The following is a 16,546-nucleotide window of genomic DNA, read 5'->3' on the forward strand; positions in this document are numbered from 1 at the left end:
GACAGAGATCAATGTGAGACGATCTTACAAAGACGATCATATCTATGAGAGACACGGAGCAAAAGTATCTACGGGAAGTTTCTCTTCCACAGGAAGAAAGCTAACTCAAAAAAAAAAAAAAAACAGTTAATAACAGCACCATTCAGGTTAATAACGTTAACGTAGAATCACAGTAAAATTAAACCCTCTAACATTTTATGTAGTTTTACGGAGTTAGAGTGAGAAAATAATCTGGTCGTCACCCCAGATCTTAGTTCAGTGAGCAAAAATCAATCCCATAAAATAGTTCCTGGAAGAGCAAAGCTGATTGTTTTATTCTGAAGGATTTAGGAGGAAAATCCCAAACAAAAGGAAGTTTATTAAATGTTAATCAGCAGATATAATCACTGCCATAAAAACAGATGTTTTACCTGCATCTATGGAGTGAAATTTGTTCCATAATCGTAATAACACATTCTGTAAACGGAAATTTAAAAAAAGAAAGTTTATAAGTCTAAATCTAAATGAAATAAAATCAACATTTGAGTAAAAAAAAGGTCCCAGATTATGTTTTAAAAGTATTTTTATGTATTTTTCATATTCTATATTTTCAAATTCCATTTCCTTTTATTTTGTTTGCCCATTTTTTTTGCAAATTTATTTTTTCATATTTTATCGTTCAATTTTTATCTTATCTAATTTTGACTTTTTGATTTTTTATTATATTTATATCTTTTTCAGGTTTTATTTTTCTAAATGTATTTTTTTTGGTTTTTAACTTTTTTGAACTTTTTTTTCAGATTTTTCAGAATTGCCTTTATTTCACACTGCTTTTTACAAAAACATTTTTTAAACATCTGGGGGCGGGTCTCCCTGTGGGATAAGAAGCTAAGACATGTTTCTCTTGGTCTGCTGGATGTCGGCATCATCGCTGTACGGTTAAAGTTCACTTTAGAGCGAGAATTTATATTGTATGGAAGCCAAGAGTGGTTGTACTGACACTTTTTTTTTCTTTGTCTTCTCTACATAACGACATAACTATCTCATTATCCCAGTTAAACCATTAATTGTTTTTTCAAGATAACGGGATAATAATCTCATTATCAGGATAAAACAGTTATAGATTTCTCGAGATAACGAGATAATTAACCTGTATGAGTGATGAGGCAGGCAAACTGCCCTGGATTCCCAGTCCATCCATGCCTGTGGGGCCCATATTTGTGCAGCAGCGTGTGCAAATAATCAGTTTTTTAGTTTCCTTTTTCTTTTCACTCATGATTGGATTGCATAGAATACAGTAGAAACTAATCAGTTTTTTAATGAAAATCTTTAATCTGGACTCATTTTGGGGGTTAATGCATCTTATAGCTGTTCCAGGCGTAACACCATAGCTGTTCTGAGAACACCTGGAGGCAAAGGTCTAATTGCTTAGGAATCAGAAGTGGAAGCAAACCAGCAAACCAACAACATCTCGTTACCTAAAAGTTAAACACAGGATTATTTACTGAATCACAGACAGGCTGCCGTGACTTATATGTATAAATCCTTTCCCGCTGTTGTTGTATTGAAGGATGGAATCAGTTATAACTCACACCGATCATCTGGAAATGACAAGAAAACGGCTTTCGTTATCTTTAAATAATGAGAAAATTAACTTGTTTTTTGAGAAAACCACCGTTAAGAAGTATCAGAGGGATACGACCGCTCTGGGCTTCCGTAGTTTTGGACTCAAGGTGATGAGAATGTAATCTGCAACAAGCAATTTGAAAATTTTAAAACTTAATCTGAAAAATCTCAAAATTAAAATAAAAAAATAAGAAATATAAAATTAAAAAAAATAAAGTTGACATTTTTTACTAATTAGTTTTAGTATATGGCTGAACTTAATGACTCAGAACAGAAGATTGGACCAAACGTCCTCACAGCTATGGAAAAGCCTCAGTGGGGGCCTCCAAAGGAAGGACCAAAGAACTGGAGGTACAGCAACAGATTCATTCATTCATTCATTCATTCATTCATTCATTCACATTCTTACTATAATGCATTTTGCCTTTACTCAGACTATCTTTGTCAGATGTCCTTATTTAGATGTTTCTACAGATGAAATCTCCATTCTTCAGTTCAAGTATGAATCCTAATGTTTGTTCCCTCCAGTGTTTCTCTCCACATGGCTCCTAACTAGAGACTGACATTTTTTTGGGAATCCCATGGGTCACGGGATTCCCGTGGGATTCCCGTGGGATGGGAGTCAGTATTAGTAACGATCACGGGATTGGGACGGTACAGGATTAAACATTAACGGGAGCAGACGGGAGCGGGAGCAAACCAATAGTAACTTCCGCTCTGAGTTTTTCACCCGCGCTCAAAAACAACAAGAACGGGAGTGGAGCAGGAGCGGGAGTCATTCTGAATGGGAGCGGGATGGGAGTGGGAGTAATTTCACCAGGAGTGGGATGGGACAGGATTTAGATTTCTACTCTGGCCCGGGATCGGGACGGGACACCATTTTTTTCTGTGGGAGTGGGACGGGACAGGAGTGAAAATCCACTCCCGTGTCAGTCTCTACTCCTAACTCTGCCATCTAAAAACCGGATCAAAGTGTATTTGCCTTTAATTGAGCAGCTAACTGAGAGGATCCACCAACAGAACAGGGGTTTAGTCTCTTCAGGCCGTTTGTCTCAAAGAGCGGCAGAGATGTGGTTCTGTGGATCGGCGGCGTAGGTGACGGCGGAGGGTTTGGGGGGCCAGGCGGCGTCCTCCTGCAGCTCCAGAGCGAGCTGCCTGTACAGCACCTTCGGGGGCTTGTTCCTCCGACAGAAGAGCCGGGACAGGAACAGCGCCCCCCAGCGGTAGTTAGCCACCTGTGAGATGAGTGGAAGAATGAAAGCAGTCAGGGAGCATTTCACCAGGTTATCGGCACCGCGAAGAACTAACGACCAGGAAATGGAAACTAACTGATTATGCAATAGAAAATGCTCTTACTTAAAGGGAACATTTCTTATTTAGAAAAGCACTTTGACAGCAGCCTAATAAATCAATGCCAGGAAGAGTAAAGCACAGAATGCTATCTATAGACAGACTGAATAAGGAAAAAAGGCTTCCCAACCTGTGGTGTGTCCCCAGAGGAGGATTCTCCGGGGCCATTCGGCCCTTGACTTCCTCTGAAAACAAGCCTCCATAAGACGACGTCAACGATCAAAATCTACGGGAGATTTCAGGAACTTAAAGAGTCGGCTAATCATCAGGGTTGAGTAACAGCACCAGAGGAAAAGATGTCAGATTTAAAAAGCAATTTAAGGAACTATTTAAACAGATTTTTAGCTCATGGAAATCGACTGAGCAGCTAAAGCAGGTGTTTGATAAAGATGCAGATCAGAAAGGAGGAGGATGGAAGGAGACATGATGCTGGGCGAGACGTCTGCGCGGCGTACCTCCAAGACGAGAGACACCATTGCGTTCGCCGCGATGATGACGACCAGAGTAGTGCGCCAGTCATGTGGAACACACACCACCTGAAGGAGGGGGGGTGATGACGACACAGAAAGGCAATGTCTCCTGCATGTTTGTGGCTTACATAATAATTAGCATGCAAGTAAAAAAAAAGCATCACAATAGTGCCCCCCCCCCTAAAATTAATACGTCCGGTGATTTCATGATTTTGAGCTAATCAATGAAAAACAAAAGGAACACTTTTCCGTCGCAATCACTGAGTCTGGGAGCGGCCATTTTTGTACAAATATAGTAACACCTAAAGGGCTGGTTATCCCGCAGCAGTGTGTCACAGTTAGCTTGCCGCAGGTATGACGCAGATATTTTTGATTTATGCCCAATATTGAAGCGTGGTCTGCGCTATTAGCCACAACGCCAGAGGGCCAATCAGGAACTAGCTAGGAGTGTAGGCGTCCGTGTGTTGGTTTGACACACCAATGCCAGATGACCCGCGATCGTTCCCCAAAGACTGGTGTAAACCAACAGAGATACGAACTAGCGTCCTGCACGGTGTCTGGGATAGAGTCCGAGGTGAGCCAGGCGCTGTGGGCGGAGCTACAGCCAGAGTTTCTGCCATTAGGGACCAAACAGGAAGTACGCATAGTGTAGAGCGAATGCAGAATTGACCAATCAGAGGCCTGCTGTCTGCGGTCACCTACAAGACAAGACAACCAGAGTGTCTGCGTGTAGAGGCGGGGGGGGGGCATATCTGCGTTAACTGCGACACAGACTAACTGGTTGCTGTGCATAAACCAGCCTTCACTCCTGCCGTCTTCCAGCAGGGACGTCACGGTGCGGTAAGCCTAGCGCCATTCTCCCCGCTTTCCAAGCTAAATCAATGGGAACTACTAGACACATCTGCAATCAACAACAATTATTGAAGATTTCCAGAGGACTTCCCCATTGAAATTCACCAGAGCTATAGTGAAACTGACAATGCCCACGTGCATGGCAGCTGGATGCTGGAATACATCAGGGAAACGTTATGGAAGTAAATCTGTGTCGCTGGGATTTGAATTAAAAATGCACCTGAAATTTAAATGTTGTATGTTTGTTCTTACTGTTTCAGTGTTAAAATATATTCAGAACACATTTTTGACCTGAAAAAAATTCATTGTCATTATTTCTACACAGTTGAAATTTCATTTGTTATTTTCTCTTCAAGCTAAAAATTCGCATTGCTATTTCAAAGTGATTACATTTTCAATACTTATTTTTCAGTGTTAAAAAAATCTGCATATAAATAAATTCAACCTTTCAAAATTCAAACTCAATATTTTCAGCCTCCTGAGATTCAACTGGCTCTATTTCACTGTCTTAAATTCGGCGTCTAAATTCAGCGTAAAAAGGGAAGGGTTACTTCAGGTCACAGACATTAGCAGTGGATTGTGGCGTCCAATACCCAGCCAATCCCGTTACGCTAACGCTAACTCAACGGTGAGTTTATTACCTTCATTTTTCTGTAGTTGAGTTAGCGTTAGCTTGCGTGACCGGCTCCGTCATGCTGGTTTTCCTTCCGTATGAGCGCCACAAGCGTCACGTCACGTGACTAAGAAACTGTAACGGGATTGGCTGGGTGTTGGACGCCACAATCCATTGCTAATGTCTGTGACCTGAAGTAACCCTTCCCTTTTTACGCTGAATTTAGACGCTGAAATTAAGACGGTGAAATAGAGCCAGTTGAATCTCAGGAGGCTGAAAATATTGAGTTTGAATTTTGAAAGGTTGAATTTTTTTATATGCAGATTTTTTTAACACTGAAAAATAAGTATTGAAAATGTAATCACTTTGAAATAGTAATGTGAATTTTTAGCTTGAAGAGAAAATAACAAATGAAATTTCAACTGTGTAGAAATAATGACAATTAATTTTTTTTAGGTCAAAAATGTGTTCTGAATATATTTTAACACTGAAACAGAAAGAACAAACATACAACATTTAAATTTCAGCGGCATTTTTAATTCAAATCCTAGCGACACAGATTTACTTCCATAAAAAGTGAAACAAAGAGTTATTCCACCTTTCTGATTCCTGATCCTCCACGGACGGGTTGGTCGTTGGATCGCCAACTTGAAGAGGGAGGATTTGCCATCGAACTTCTGGCCAGAGAAAAAACCCGTAATATGTAGCCAACATTTGGAAGAAGAATGTTTTCAAGATGACTTGGATAATAGCGCGTTGTGACAAACACCAGATACAGCACTGGGACTTGATCAACAGCCGATACCGCACCGTCACTAACCAGTAGGTGGCAGTAGTGTTCTTTGACAAACATGGATGCCTCCAGTAAAGCACATTCACATGAAAATTACTCTGAATTAAAAACACTGATCATTTATTAAACAGGATAGAATCATTTCAGATTTAAAGAACTTTCAGATGTTTGAATCCTGAATATGAGCGACTTTTCCTTTAAATAATCATGATAAAGGTTTACCTCCAGGAAGTTATCGATAGCAGGGATGGGGTACAGCATGATGAGGAGGAGAAAAGAATAGAGAGCGATGCAAGACAGCATAAACGGCCCTTATCAAAGACAAAACAAATGTTTCAGACTGAGTTTACTTTGACTTAGAGATAAGAAACTGGGCGTGCTGTAAAATGTCTTACAGTTCTTATAACTGGGCTGCCTGAAGGGCTTTCCCTTAGAGAAGACGATGGCCACAGCTAAATATTGGAAGGACGACACGTAGAAGAGGGAGGTGTTCTCATAGTTCCTGATGTTTTTGTGGTCGTGAGAGGTCGTTCTGTTGGAGCTGTGGGAGAAGATGGATCTGGAGGCGTTACAGGCACTGCAGGAGACAGGAGAAAACGAAAACAGGCACAGGAATGGAAGGTCCTTCTGATTTCAACAAGTTCTTTCATTCTTAAAGGTGTTACCTGGCCACACCAAAGTCAACAACATTGAAAAACCAATTCAAAATGTCTGGAGTAGCGTTTAGTTCGAGGCTTTATACAGTAGCACATCAAAACTTGTTTTTGTTTCGTTTTTTGTTTTGAAAAGCGTCTGTTCCAATCGTTGCATTTCCGAATTCTCCCAGTGGTGCCCGACTTTACACCAGTGAATAAAGTGAATGTGATTGGTCGTTCATCAAGGGGGCGGGATTGTTGTGGTGGAAGGTTCACAAGCCTTTTGGTTGTGGCCGGTTTGTTGGAAGCATCTTGCTAACTAGTTAGCAACTTAGTGCTAGCAGGTTCCCAATGGGAAATTCCATTGGGACCAAGTAGCACTAAATTGGTGACTTAGAAACGACGCTGTCAAGGAACGCTATGGACAGCGGAAACATGCAAGAGGAGGAGAGTTTAGTGTCGGAGGTCGTGGATGAGTCTCCTCCGTCATCCATTTTTTATTTAGAGGAGGAAAGCGGGGACGAAGATATTGTGGAAGAGGACGCCAGGGCGGCAGAAGCTTGGTTTGGTGTAGAAGGCTTCCAGCCGTACATGTTTGAGCCCTTGCCTCGCAACGCTGCCAGTTCTGTTAGCTCTACGCCTGCTAAAGACACAGACGTCCATCCCCGTGAACACTGGGACGCAACTCAATGGGAAAGGAAAGGATTCTGGTTTCAACCGTTGCGTATATTAGCTGCGACATATGAATCAAGATGCTATGACCGAAAACATTTGATTGACAGATGACCGTTGATATATGATTGGCTGAATTTAGGTGTTCAGGCTGACGTAGAACTAACTGGTAGAGGTGGGCGGATCGATCCCAGGATCGATACTATCGATACCAACGCTGGTATTTATATTGAACAATATTCGTTTAACAAGATCGATACTTTTTATCCTCTCTCGCGCGCGCTGACTGCTGCGGAGTCACCAGTTTCCCCATATGTGTAACAGCACTTTGCTCCCCCTCCCCTCTCCTACAGTCACATGGCTCAGCGGCGCCAGCCAATCAGCGCGCAGGCTTAGCTTGGCCTGCCCACTCAGCACTACGTCACACAGACAACCGCGCTGCCGGTTGCTGGGTGAGTGCTCACTCAGACTTGGATGGAGAGAGAGACCAAAGACCCGCCTCCAGCCTCAGACAGACATCTTTGACCCAAGCGTTTCAGTCCTCCAGAGAATATCCAGGTAGATAACAGTGGTCATCGTCTGCAGCACTTCATTATACATCATATATTACTCAGAAAGTGTAGTTAAGACCTTGAAAAAACCCAGTACATTTATCCCATTAAAAAATGTTAGCTAAAATAAGCTAACATTAGATAATCTCTTATTTATTCCACGATTGAGAACTTTATAGAAAAAAAGCAACAGGCAAGTGCAGCTTAAATGTAAAAAGTATCGGTATCGGTATCGATATCGGCGATACTGACCCAGTATTTACTTGGTATCGGATCGATTAAAAAATCCCGGTATCGCCCACCTCTACTAACTGGCCTGCAGAAGATAATGAAAATGCGTCAACATCTTGCAGTAAATGCGACTCACTCTGACTGAGGCGTCCACGTCTCATACCAGCTCTGTTGTTGTACCAAGTTGAAAACCAAGACCTGGAAGCCCAGGCATGTGAGGATCTGGGTGAGAACTGAGCAGAGCAGAGGTCCTGAGATGAGACTGGATGGAGGACGTTGCCTCACCAGTTCCTTCCACGCCGGGTTCAGACTCACTACAGGCAGACAAAACCAACAAACCCGTCAGCAAACGGTCTTCCCCCGATAAAAACCCTCTTAGCCGCCGCCTCCATGTGGCTCACTTGTGAAGGCAATGATGAGAATGATGACGAGGTCGATGAAGAGGAACTGGAAGTCCCCCAAGTTGCTGAGGATCTGGATTAACAGAAGATTAAGACTGCATTAAAGAAGAAGAAGCTGCAGGAAAACTATGGGCCGCCGTTCGTAAAGTTTAGCAGTCAAAAATTAGCAGCAATATTTATGGTTATTTAGCGTATTTTAAGAGAAAAATAAGTTTATTTTTTTCCAAGTCATTTTTTCTCTACATCGTTCATTGATTTATACAAACCTTAATTTTTTTTTATTAATATTTAGCTCCAAGTAAAATATTTGTTTAAGAAACATTTAGCTAACTTGGTGCTAGCTAAATATTTATTTAATGAACTAACTATTTAGTTTGAAAAATCTTTACTTAAAAATATTTAATTTGTAAACTACATTTTTAGCTCCAAACTAAATATTTAGTTTTTTTTAAATAAATCTTTAGTTTGAAAAATAAATATTTAGTTTTTAAATAAATATTTAGCTCCAAACTAAATATTTTTTTTAATAAATATTTAGTTTGAAAAATATATACTTAAAAACATTTAATTTGTTAACAAAATTTTTAGATCCTAACTAAATATTTAGTTTGTTAAATAAATATTTAGTTTGGAAAATAAATATTTAGTTTTTAAATAAATAAATATTTAGTTTGAAAAATAAATATTTAGTTTTTAGATAAATATTTAGTTCCAAGTAAAATATTTATTTAAGAAACTTAACATTTAGCTAGCTTAGTGCTAGCTAAGTATTTAACAAAAAAAATATTTAGATTGTTAAGTAAATATTTAGTTGGAAAAATATATACTTAAAAACATTTAATTTGTTAACAAAATTTTTAGCTCCTAACTAAATATTTAGTTTGAAAAAATAAAAATTTAGTTTTTAAATAAATATTTAGTTCCAAGTAAAATATTTATTTAAGAACCTTAACATTTAGCTAGCTTAGTGCTAGCTAAATATTTATTTAACAAAAAAATATTTAGATTAAGTAAATATTTAGTTTGAAAAATATATACTTAAAAATATTTAATTTGTTAACAACATTTTTAGCTCCAAACTAAATATTTAGTTTGTTAAATATATATTTAGTTTGAAAAATTAATACTTAGTTTTTAAATAAATATTTAGTTTTTAAATAAATATTCAGCTCCAAACTAAATATTTATTAATCAAAGTAAGGTTCTTATAAATTAATTAATGACGTAGTGAAAATTGATTTGGAAAATAATAACCTCCTTATTTTTCTCTTATAAAATGCTAAATAACCATAAATATTGCTCCTAATTTTTGAGTGCTTGACCGTACAGACAGCGCCCCCTAGAAAGACGTTCAGAGCAGCACATACCCAGTAGAGCAGGATGACACTGATGTACTGGATGATGCTGTAGAGAGCCATGAATTTAAATACGCAGAACGACGTGATGAGAGCCGCTCGTCCCTCCCTTTGGAAAAGACAAAAACGCCATTGTTAACTAAACTAAACTAAACATTTTTGAAGTGCATGAAGAAAGCTGGGCTGTGATTGGTGGGGATGCTGCTAACTTTAATCCGCCAACAGAAGAAAGCCTCACATTGCCTATTAATGCGCCAGATGTTTGAAATGAATCCTCACTTTACCTGATGAGGCTGGGAACACAGGAAATGTTGGAGGTGGACGAAGTGAAGGGTGAAGCAACCGACGCCTCCAGCTCCGACAGAGAGATCCCACTGTGAGCTCGCTTCAGCGCCTGAGAGGGACGTCAAAGCAATACTTTGAAGACGATCTTAAAACTCTGGTGCTGTGTTACCGTAAGCATTGGTGGTATTAATACCTAAACACAGTAAATGACTGACAGGCTTCTAAAAAATGTTTAAGTTCATTCTTATGGAGCAGCAGGTAAAAGCCCAAATAAAAACCTTTATTATTCTGTGTCAGTGCAGAGTAGTGGATCCTGTTGATGCTTTAGAAGTTGTCGTCTTTCCATCCAGTGCTGACAGACGGCCCAACGCACTGATTTAACTTGGACTAGGGCATACTGATGACATCATCCTGACTAGCCATACTAAGTCTCACTGACTAGACCACACCGACTGGCTATATTAACTAGGCCACATTGACTTAACTGTCTGTTTGCCCCAACTGACTAGACCTCATTGATTAGACTGTATAGACTTAGTATCACTTATTAGCTAAACTAACTAGATCAAATCCACGACACCAGACTGACTAGGCCTCATTAACTAGGCCACTCTAAAACCTTCATTCAAACAAGTCTGGTGTAGGTACAGCTGCGTAAATAGATATAGAGTATATAGATTTACCTTTAGGCAATACTAGGCAGGTGCCTAGGGCCCCAAGTTCCTGGGGGCCCCATAAAACTCTGTTTACATGTATGGTTAATACAATTATTCCTTATTTCTGCACATTAATTATGTTTTAGATAAAGATCCTTTGGCTAAAATTCCATCAGAACGCTTATAATAAGTGTGTCTCAGCCCCCCCCCTTCAGTGTCCACCATATTGGATCAGTCCATTTGCTGCACATGTTCAGAAAGGTCCAAACAGACAGCAGCAAACCATTTGAAAACAAACCATGCAAAGAGCAGTGTTGCCAACTTAGCGCTTTAGTCGCTATATTTAGCCACTTTTCAGACCCCTCTAGCACTTTGATTTCTAAAAAGCTCCTAGCGCCAAATCTAGAGACTTTTTTCTGCTACTGGAGACTTTGGAGACAACATCTAAAAGCAGCGAACTCTGCTCTCCAGAGCGAGTAGATTGGTAACCCCGCCTCCTGCTCTCCTCTATCTTGTCTGCTGTCATGATTCATGCAGCTATTATTTCATCCAAATGAAAAATGGAGAACAGATAAGCAGATCATGGCTTGTCTACAGTGAAAAGAAGGACTGGGTTATTTACTTTGGCCTTTTTGGAAACACAGGAAGGAGCAATCAGCTAAGTGAGCTTAGTGCTTGGAAAAAATCTTTCATTCCTTTAGAGACAGCATGAAAAGTCAGCTGAGTACAAAACATAGAGAGGGAAACAAGAAGAAAAGGGACAAGAAGAGAGGGACACAACCTAGAACAGATAATGGATGTCTATTCTATTAACATTTCTATATCTGGAGAATGGGGCTGTTTATGTCTTCTCCATTCAGAGGGGCCCCTGCCTGTCTCTGCCTAGGGCCCCACATTTCCTAAATCCACCCCTGATACTATATATACTATATATTGCATATTGTATATAACTATAGATTCTGTATATATGTGTAATTTGTCTACACCATAAACATCAAGTTAAATTCCTTGTAGGTTTAAACCTATTTGGAAATAAATACAGTAAATGACTGAATTGTGTGGTTTATATGTTTATATTGGCCCTAAAGTGAAGGGAATGTGATCTGGAAAATGACGTATTTTATAAAACTCAATCTGAAAAAGAGAGAAAAAAAAAATTCCATAATAATGTCTGATAAAACAACAAAGTTACTTTAAAAAACAATTATGGTAAAAAATATTTCAGCCTTTAGTTACTGGATTGCATTTTATTTTATTTTTTATATTTAGAAATGTGCCTTTTGAAAGCAAAAAAATGTGACAAAATTCACTCCATAAATTTCCACACTACAAAAACTATAAGATCTAAATAAGAAATGTGATAAAAAAGTAAAAAAGAATTTGTGGTTCAAGCCTTAGATTTTCTAAGTCACCACCACTTTCCCAGAAGTTAGAAAAAGTCAATAAAATTAAATTGAAAGAGTGTTAAAATTTAGATGACTGATTTGAAGTTGAAGTTTTATGAAAGTTTGTAGCCTTTAAATCTTGACGTCTGCCGACATTTCTTTTCTTTTTACAGTGTTTGGGCTTTATAGTAAATGGAAACTTATGTATTTGTATACGTTATGAATTTCAAGGAACCTATTCTGACAGCTTGCCATAGACCCTACCTGCTATTAGAGCAAAACATCATATTTCACAATAACAATGGTATTAAATGCCTGCTGGTACCAAACCCATACCTACCCCACAGTCGTTGGCACCGTCTCCACACATCCCTACAGTGTAGCTGCAAAGTAAACACAGCGGATGAAGCAGCAGCAGCGAAAACAGATGGAAAAGACGAGCGTCAGCTGGGAGGCTCACTCAATGCCCTGCAGGATTTCCACCAGCTGGGTCTTCTGGTCAGGAGCCATGCGAGCAAACACGGTGGCTCTTAGAGCGAGCTGCGGTGCCCCCGTGTGGAAGGAAAATGGAAATACAACAGAAAGAAACAAACTTGATGTAAATAGGACGGATTTTAAAGTGCTAAAGGAAAAGAAGCGAGTACCTTCTGCATCAGCTGAGGAAAGTGCTCTGTGATAACAGCAAAGGCTCGACCGTTGACAGCAAACTGATACGTCTCCTCCTCCACGCTTATCTTCGCCTGAGGGAGAGAAGAAGACGCAAAAACCAGAGAGTTAAAACAGAAAAGGAAAATAAATGAATTTTACCAAAGGGCCCGTTTCCACAAACACTACGACTTCATGGAAGATTGAACAGAAGACGATCCTGCAGAGGTTTGGACTACAAATCAAATTGTTTTTTTTCATTTATATGAGTTAAAATAGATTCAGCATCATTCCGGATTGGAAATAAGGTTTGCTTATTTTTGTACGACACTGGGAGAGACTTTCAATCTTCTCATGAAGACTTTTAAAGAAACATTAGAAAAAGAAAGACAGATACAATGTATGGAGGGAACTGTGTTCCACTATTGTTGAAAGAAAGTAACAAGTCATGTCAAAGGAAATAAAAAAAAATGTATTTCACAAATGAAAAAAAAAAGTTTTAAGTTGTTTTCTTAGTTAAAACTTTTAACTTATCTTTTAGGAATTGTTAATATAATTTTTTCAAGCCTATTTTTACATTTTTAAAACTATTTCTATTGTATTATTTGATGATTTGATGATTTGCATTCTTTTCAAATTGCATTTTTACAAATCACATTCTCTCTATTTCAAACTCCACACAAAAGCTAATACTTTTCATTAACATCATTTACATTGTAAAAGTAGCTATGTAGAGAGAGGGCTGCTGCAGATGGGCTAACATTAGCCCTGGCTCTGGTTAGCCTCAGACCTCCACTGGTTGCCATGGTCCTCTCAACATTAGAACTTTCTTTAAATTATAAACTAAATAATTAAACGGGCCATATAGTGAAGCTTAAAGTATAATGTTGTCACCTAAAATGATCCTGAGCCATCTCTATAGTTCTGCTGCTATAGGCTTAGACTGCTGGAGGACATAGGGACCCCTTTTTCATCATTCTGCTTCATTCTATCTCTATTCTCCCACTCTGCAGAATCTGTTAGTTCAATCTCTAACGTTCTGCTCTCTCTGCTTTTTCTCATAGTAGCTTCATCTGGTCTGTTCCTGTTTGGCTGTGACTCCATCCTGGAGAGAAATATCAGCTGTGCTGCTGCCATCAACACCTTTGTTTCTAGATGTTGGAGCTTGGCCTGTTTTCCAGTGTAGTCCTGTTTCTCTGACTGTGACTAACTGGATGTGCTCTCTTCATCCTCTGACATGGGAGCTGGCTCGGAGCTCGTCTGCCTGGCTGTGTGTTTCCTGGACGGGGCCGCCTGTGGAGCTGGTTGACAGTTGCCTTTTGTATCTATGCTTCTTTTTCTGCACAAACTGAAATCAATCAGATATATAAGATTTAAACCAGTTCCTTTAATTCCTACAAAATATTCAAGTCTTTCTAAAAGAATATTATGGTCAACTGTATCAAATGCAGCACTGAGATCCAACAGGACGAGCACAGATACAAGTCCATTATCTGAGGCCATGAGAATATCATTAGTGACTTTCACCAGAGCTGTTTCAGTGCTATGATGATCTCTAAAGCCAGACTGAAACTCTTCAAAAAGTTAATTATGGTGTAAGTGATCGCAAACTTGTTTGGAAACTACTTGTAGAATTTTAGATCAGAAAGGAAGATTGGATATAGGTCTATAATTGACCAAGTCATCTGGGTCAAGAGACGGTTTCTTAAGCAGAGGTTTAATTCCAGCAACCTTAAAAGCCTTAGGTACATATCCCTGTAACAGAGATAGATTAATCACATCTAAAATGGGGGAGGAGATCAAAGGGAATACCTCCTTAAATGACCTGGTTAAAGGGAATACCTCCTTAAATAACCTGATTGGAACTGGATCTAACATCCAAGTTGAAGGCTTAGATGAAGACAATAGTTTTGCTAACTCAGAAAGTTCAACTGGATCAAAGCAGTCTCAGATTATATGGGTCCTATCCAACACAGAGGAAACGACCTTCATCATGGATCCCTCATCATCACCCTGTGAAGCCCTCCGGCTCACCTGATCGGCCCCGCCTCTCTGAGCAGGGCTGTCCACATAATGCCACGTAATGGTGGCACGGTGGGAGTCTTTTGGAGGCTCAGCGTCGGCGATGATGACGGTCTCCTGCGGACGGACCATTCCGCAGTCTCGGGCCACAGAAATGGCCGTAAGCATGTTGTCTCCTGACAGATGGAGCAGACAGGGAGGGGTCAGCAACTGGTGCACCTGTATCTAAGGAGGGGATGCTTTGCAGGGCTGGGTTACCTGTGACCATCAGAGTGCGGATGCTAGCCCTGTGTAGCTCTGCCAGAACGCCAGCCGTCTCCTGTTTGATTTTGTTCTGCATGATGATCAAACCCAGGAAATCCATGTTGTCCTCTATCAGGTTCCTGGAAGCACAGAGCCTTATGAACAGCGAGATAAAGTTTTAGGTCATGACAAAATGTTAAACAGCATAAACACTTTTTTGGAGCGTGTTGAGCCCATTTGAAAAATATGCAATCCAGAAAAAAAACTCCGCCATCTCCGGCAGAGCTTTGAACACGTTCCGAGGTAGGTGGGGGACATTGAATCTGAGTGGACCATGTTCCGTGCCTCTATTGTTGAGGCAGCTAGTCGGAGCTGTGGCTACAGGTTTGTCGGTGCATTTCGCGGCGGCAACTTCGAACACGCTGGTGGACATCAGCGGTGAGGGAAGCTGTCAAGCTGAAGAAGGAGTCCTATCGAGCTTTATTGACCTTTGGGACTCCAGAAGCAGCTGATATGTACCGGCAGTCAAAGCAGCGGGCGGCTCGGTCAGTCGCTGAGGCAAAAACTCGGGCTTTGGAAGATTTCGGAGAGGCCATGGAGAAAGACTTCCGTATGGCTTCGAAGCGATTCTGGTCCACAATCCGGTGTCTCGGGGGGTGGAGTACTTTGAAGACCTCCTTAATCCCACCAACACGTCTTCCATTGAGGAAGCAGAGTCTGGGGGCTCTGGTTCTCCCATCTTTGGTACTGAGGTCACTGAGGGGTTTAAAAAGCTCCTCGGTAGCAGGGCTCCAGGGGTGGATGAGATTCGCCCTGAGTACCTTAGGGCTCTGGATGTTCTGGGGCTGTGTCAGTTAACGCGGTTCTGTAACATTGCGTGGAAATCAGGGGCAGTTCCCCTGGAATGGCAGACCGAGGGGGTGGTCCCTCTATTTAAAAAAGGGGACCGGAGGGTGTGTTCCAACTACAGAATAATCACACTCTTAAGCCTCCCTGGTAAGGTCTATGCCTGGTTCTGGAAAGGAGGGTCCGTCGGATAGTTGAATCTCGGATTCAGGAGGAGCAGTGTGGTTTTCGTCCTGGCCGTGGAACACTGGATCAGCTCTAGACCCTTAGCAGTATTCTGGAGGGTGCATGGGAGTTTGCCCAACCAGTCTACATGTGTTTTTCGGATCTGGAGAAGTCATTCGACCGTGTCCCTCGGGGGGTCCTGTGGGGGGTAATCCGGGAGTATTGAGTATCAGGACCTTTAATAAGGGCTGTTAGGTCTCTGTATGACCGGTGTCAGAGCCTGGTCCGCATTGCCGGCAGTAAGTCAGACTCGTTTCCGGTGAGGGTTGGACTCCACCAAGGTTGCCCTTTGTCACCGATTCGGTTCACAACTTTCATGGACAGAACTTCTAGGAGCAGCCAAGGTGCTGAGGGGGGCTGTTTTGGTGTCCTTAGGATTGCGTCTCTGTTATTCGTAACAGAGACGCAATCCTAAGGCGTCTCTGTTACGAAGTCTCTGTTATTATAGATGTGGTTCTATTGGCTTCATCAGGGCGTGATCTACAGCTCTCACTGGATGGGTTTGTAGCCAAGTGTGAAGCGGCCGATATGAGGATCGGTGCCTCCAAATCCGAGACCATGGTCTTGAGCCGGAAAAGGGTAGAGTGCCTTCTCCGTGTTGGGGAAGATGTACTGCCCCTAGTGGAGGAGTTTAAGTATCTTGGGGTCTTGTTCACGAATGTGAAATCTTATCTATCTGACCGATTTCAGTTTGTTCATGTTAATGATAGA

The 16,546-nt window shown here is 40.8% G+C and overlaps 1 protein-coding gene across 3 annotated transcripts in view; it reads right to left on the bottom strand.

Annotated features, from left to right (window-relative positions):
- Nucleotides 1-1,298: 1,298 nt before the first annotated feature.
- Nucleotides 1,299-16,546, bottom strand: part of LOC119777016 (probable cation-transporting ATPase 13A3) — a 66,737-nt gene continuing 51,489 nt past the window's right edge. For 2 of the 3 annotated variants that reach the window (XM_038275748.1, XM_038275750.1), the window contains 15 exons: nucleotides 14,780-14,904; nucleotides 14,534-14,697; nucleotides 12,499-12,594; nucleotides 12,315-12,394; nucleotides 12,195-12,237; nucleotides 9,813-9,922; nucleotides 9,541-9,637; nucleotides 8,174-8,246; nucleotides 7,909-8,086; nucleotides 6,079-6,260; nucleotides 5,906-5,994; nucleotides 3,411-3,491; nucleotides 3,086-3,181; nucleotides 2,548-2,840; nucleotides 1,299-2,153 (listed from right to left, as the gene is read on the bottom strand). In XM_038275748.1, coding sequence (XP_038131676.1) covers nucleotides 2,658-2,840; nucleotides 3,086-3,181; nucleotides 3,411-3,491; nucleotides 5,906-5,994; nucleotides 6,079-6,260; nucleotides 7,909-8,086; nucleotides 8,174-8,246; nucleotides 9,541-9,637; nucleotides 9,813-9,922; nucleotides 12,195-12,237; nucleotides 12,315-12,394; nucleotides 12,499-12,594; nucleotides 14,534-14,697; nucleotides 14,780-14,904 — 1,597 coding nt within the window. In that variant the 3' untranslated portion in view covers nucleotides 1,299-2,153; nucleotides 2,548-2,657. The remainder of the gene's footprint in view (nucleotides 2,154-2,547; nucleotides 2,841-3,085; nucleotides 3,182-3,410; nucleotides 3,492-5,905; nucleotides 5,995-6,078; nucleotides 6,261-7,908; nucleotides 8,087-8,173; nucleotides 8,247-9,540; nucleotides 9,638-9,812; nucleotides 9,923-12,194; nucleotides 12,238-12,314; nucleotides 12,395-12,498; nucleotides 12,595-14,533; nucleotides 14,698-14,779; nucleotides 14,905-16,546) is intronic. The other variant, XM_038275749.1, reaches the window with a different exon arrangement.

Source organism: Cyprinodon tularosa, unplaced genomic scaffold, assembly GCF_016077235.1.
Source record: "Cyprinodon tularosa strain WSP-4 unplaced genomic scaffold, ASM1607723v1 ctg977, whole genome shotgun sequence".
Taxonomy (NCBI): domain Eukaryota; kingdom Metazoa; phylum Chordata; class Actinopteri; order Cyprinodontiformes; family Cyprinodontidae; genus Cyprinodon; species Cyprinodon tularosa.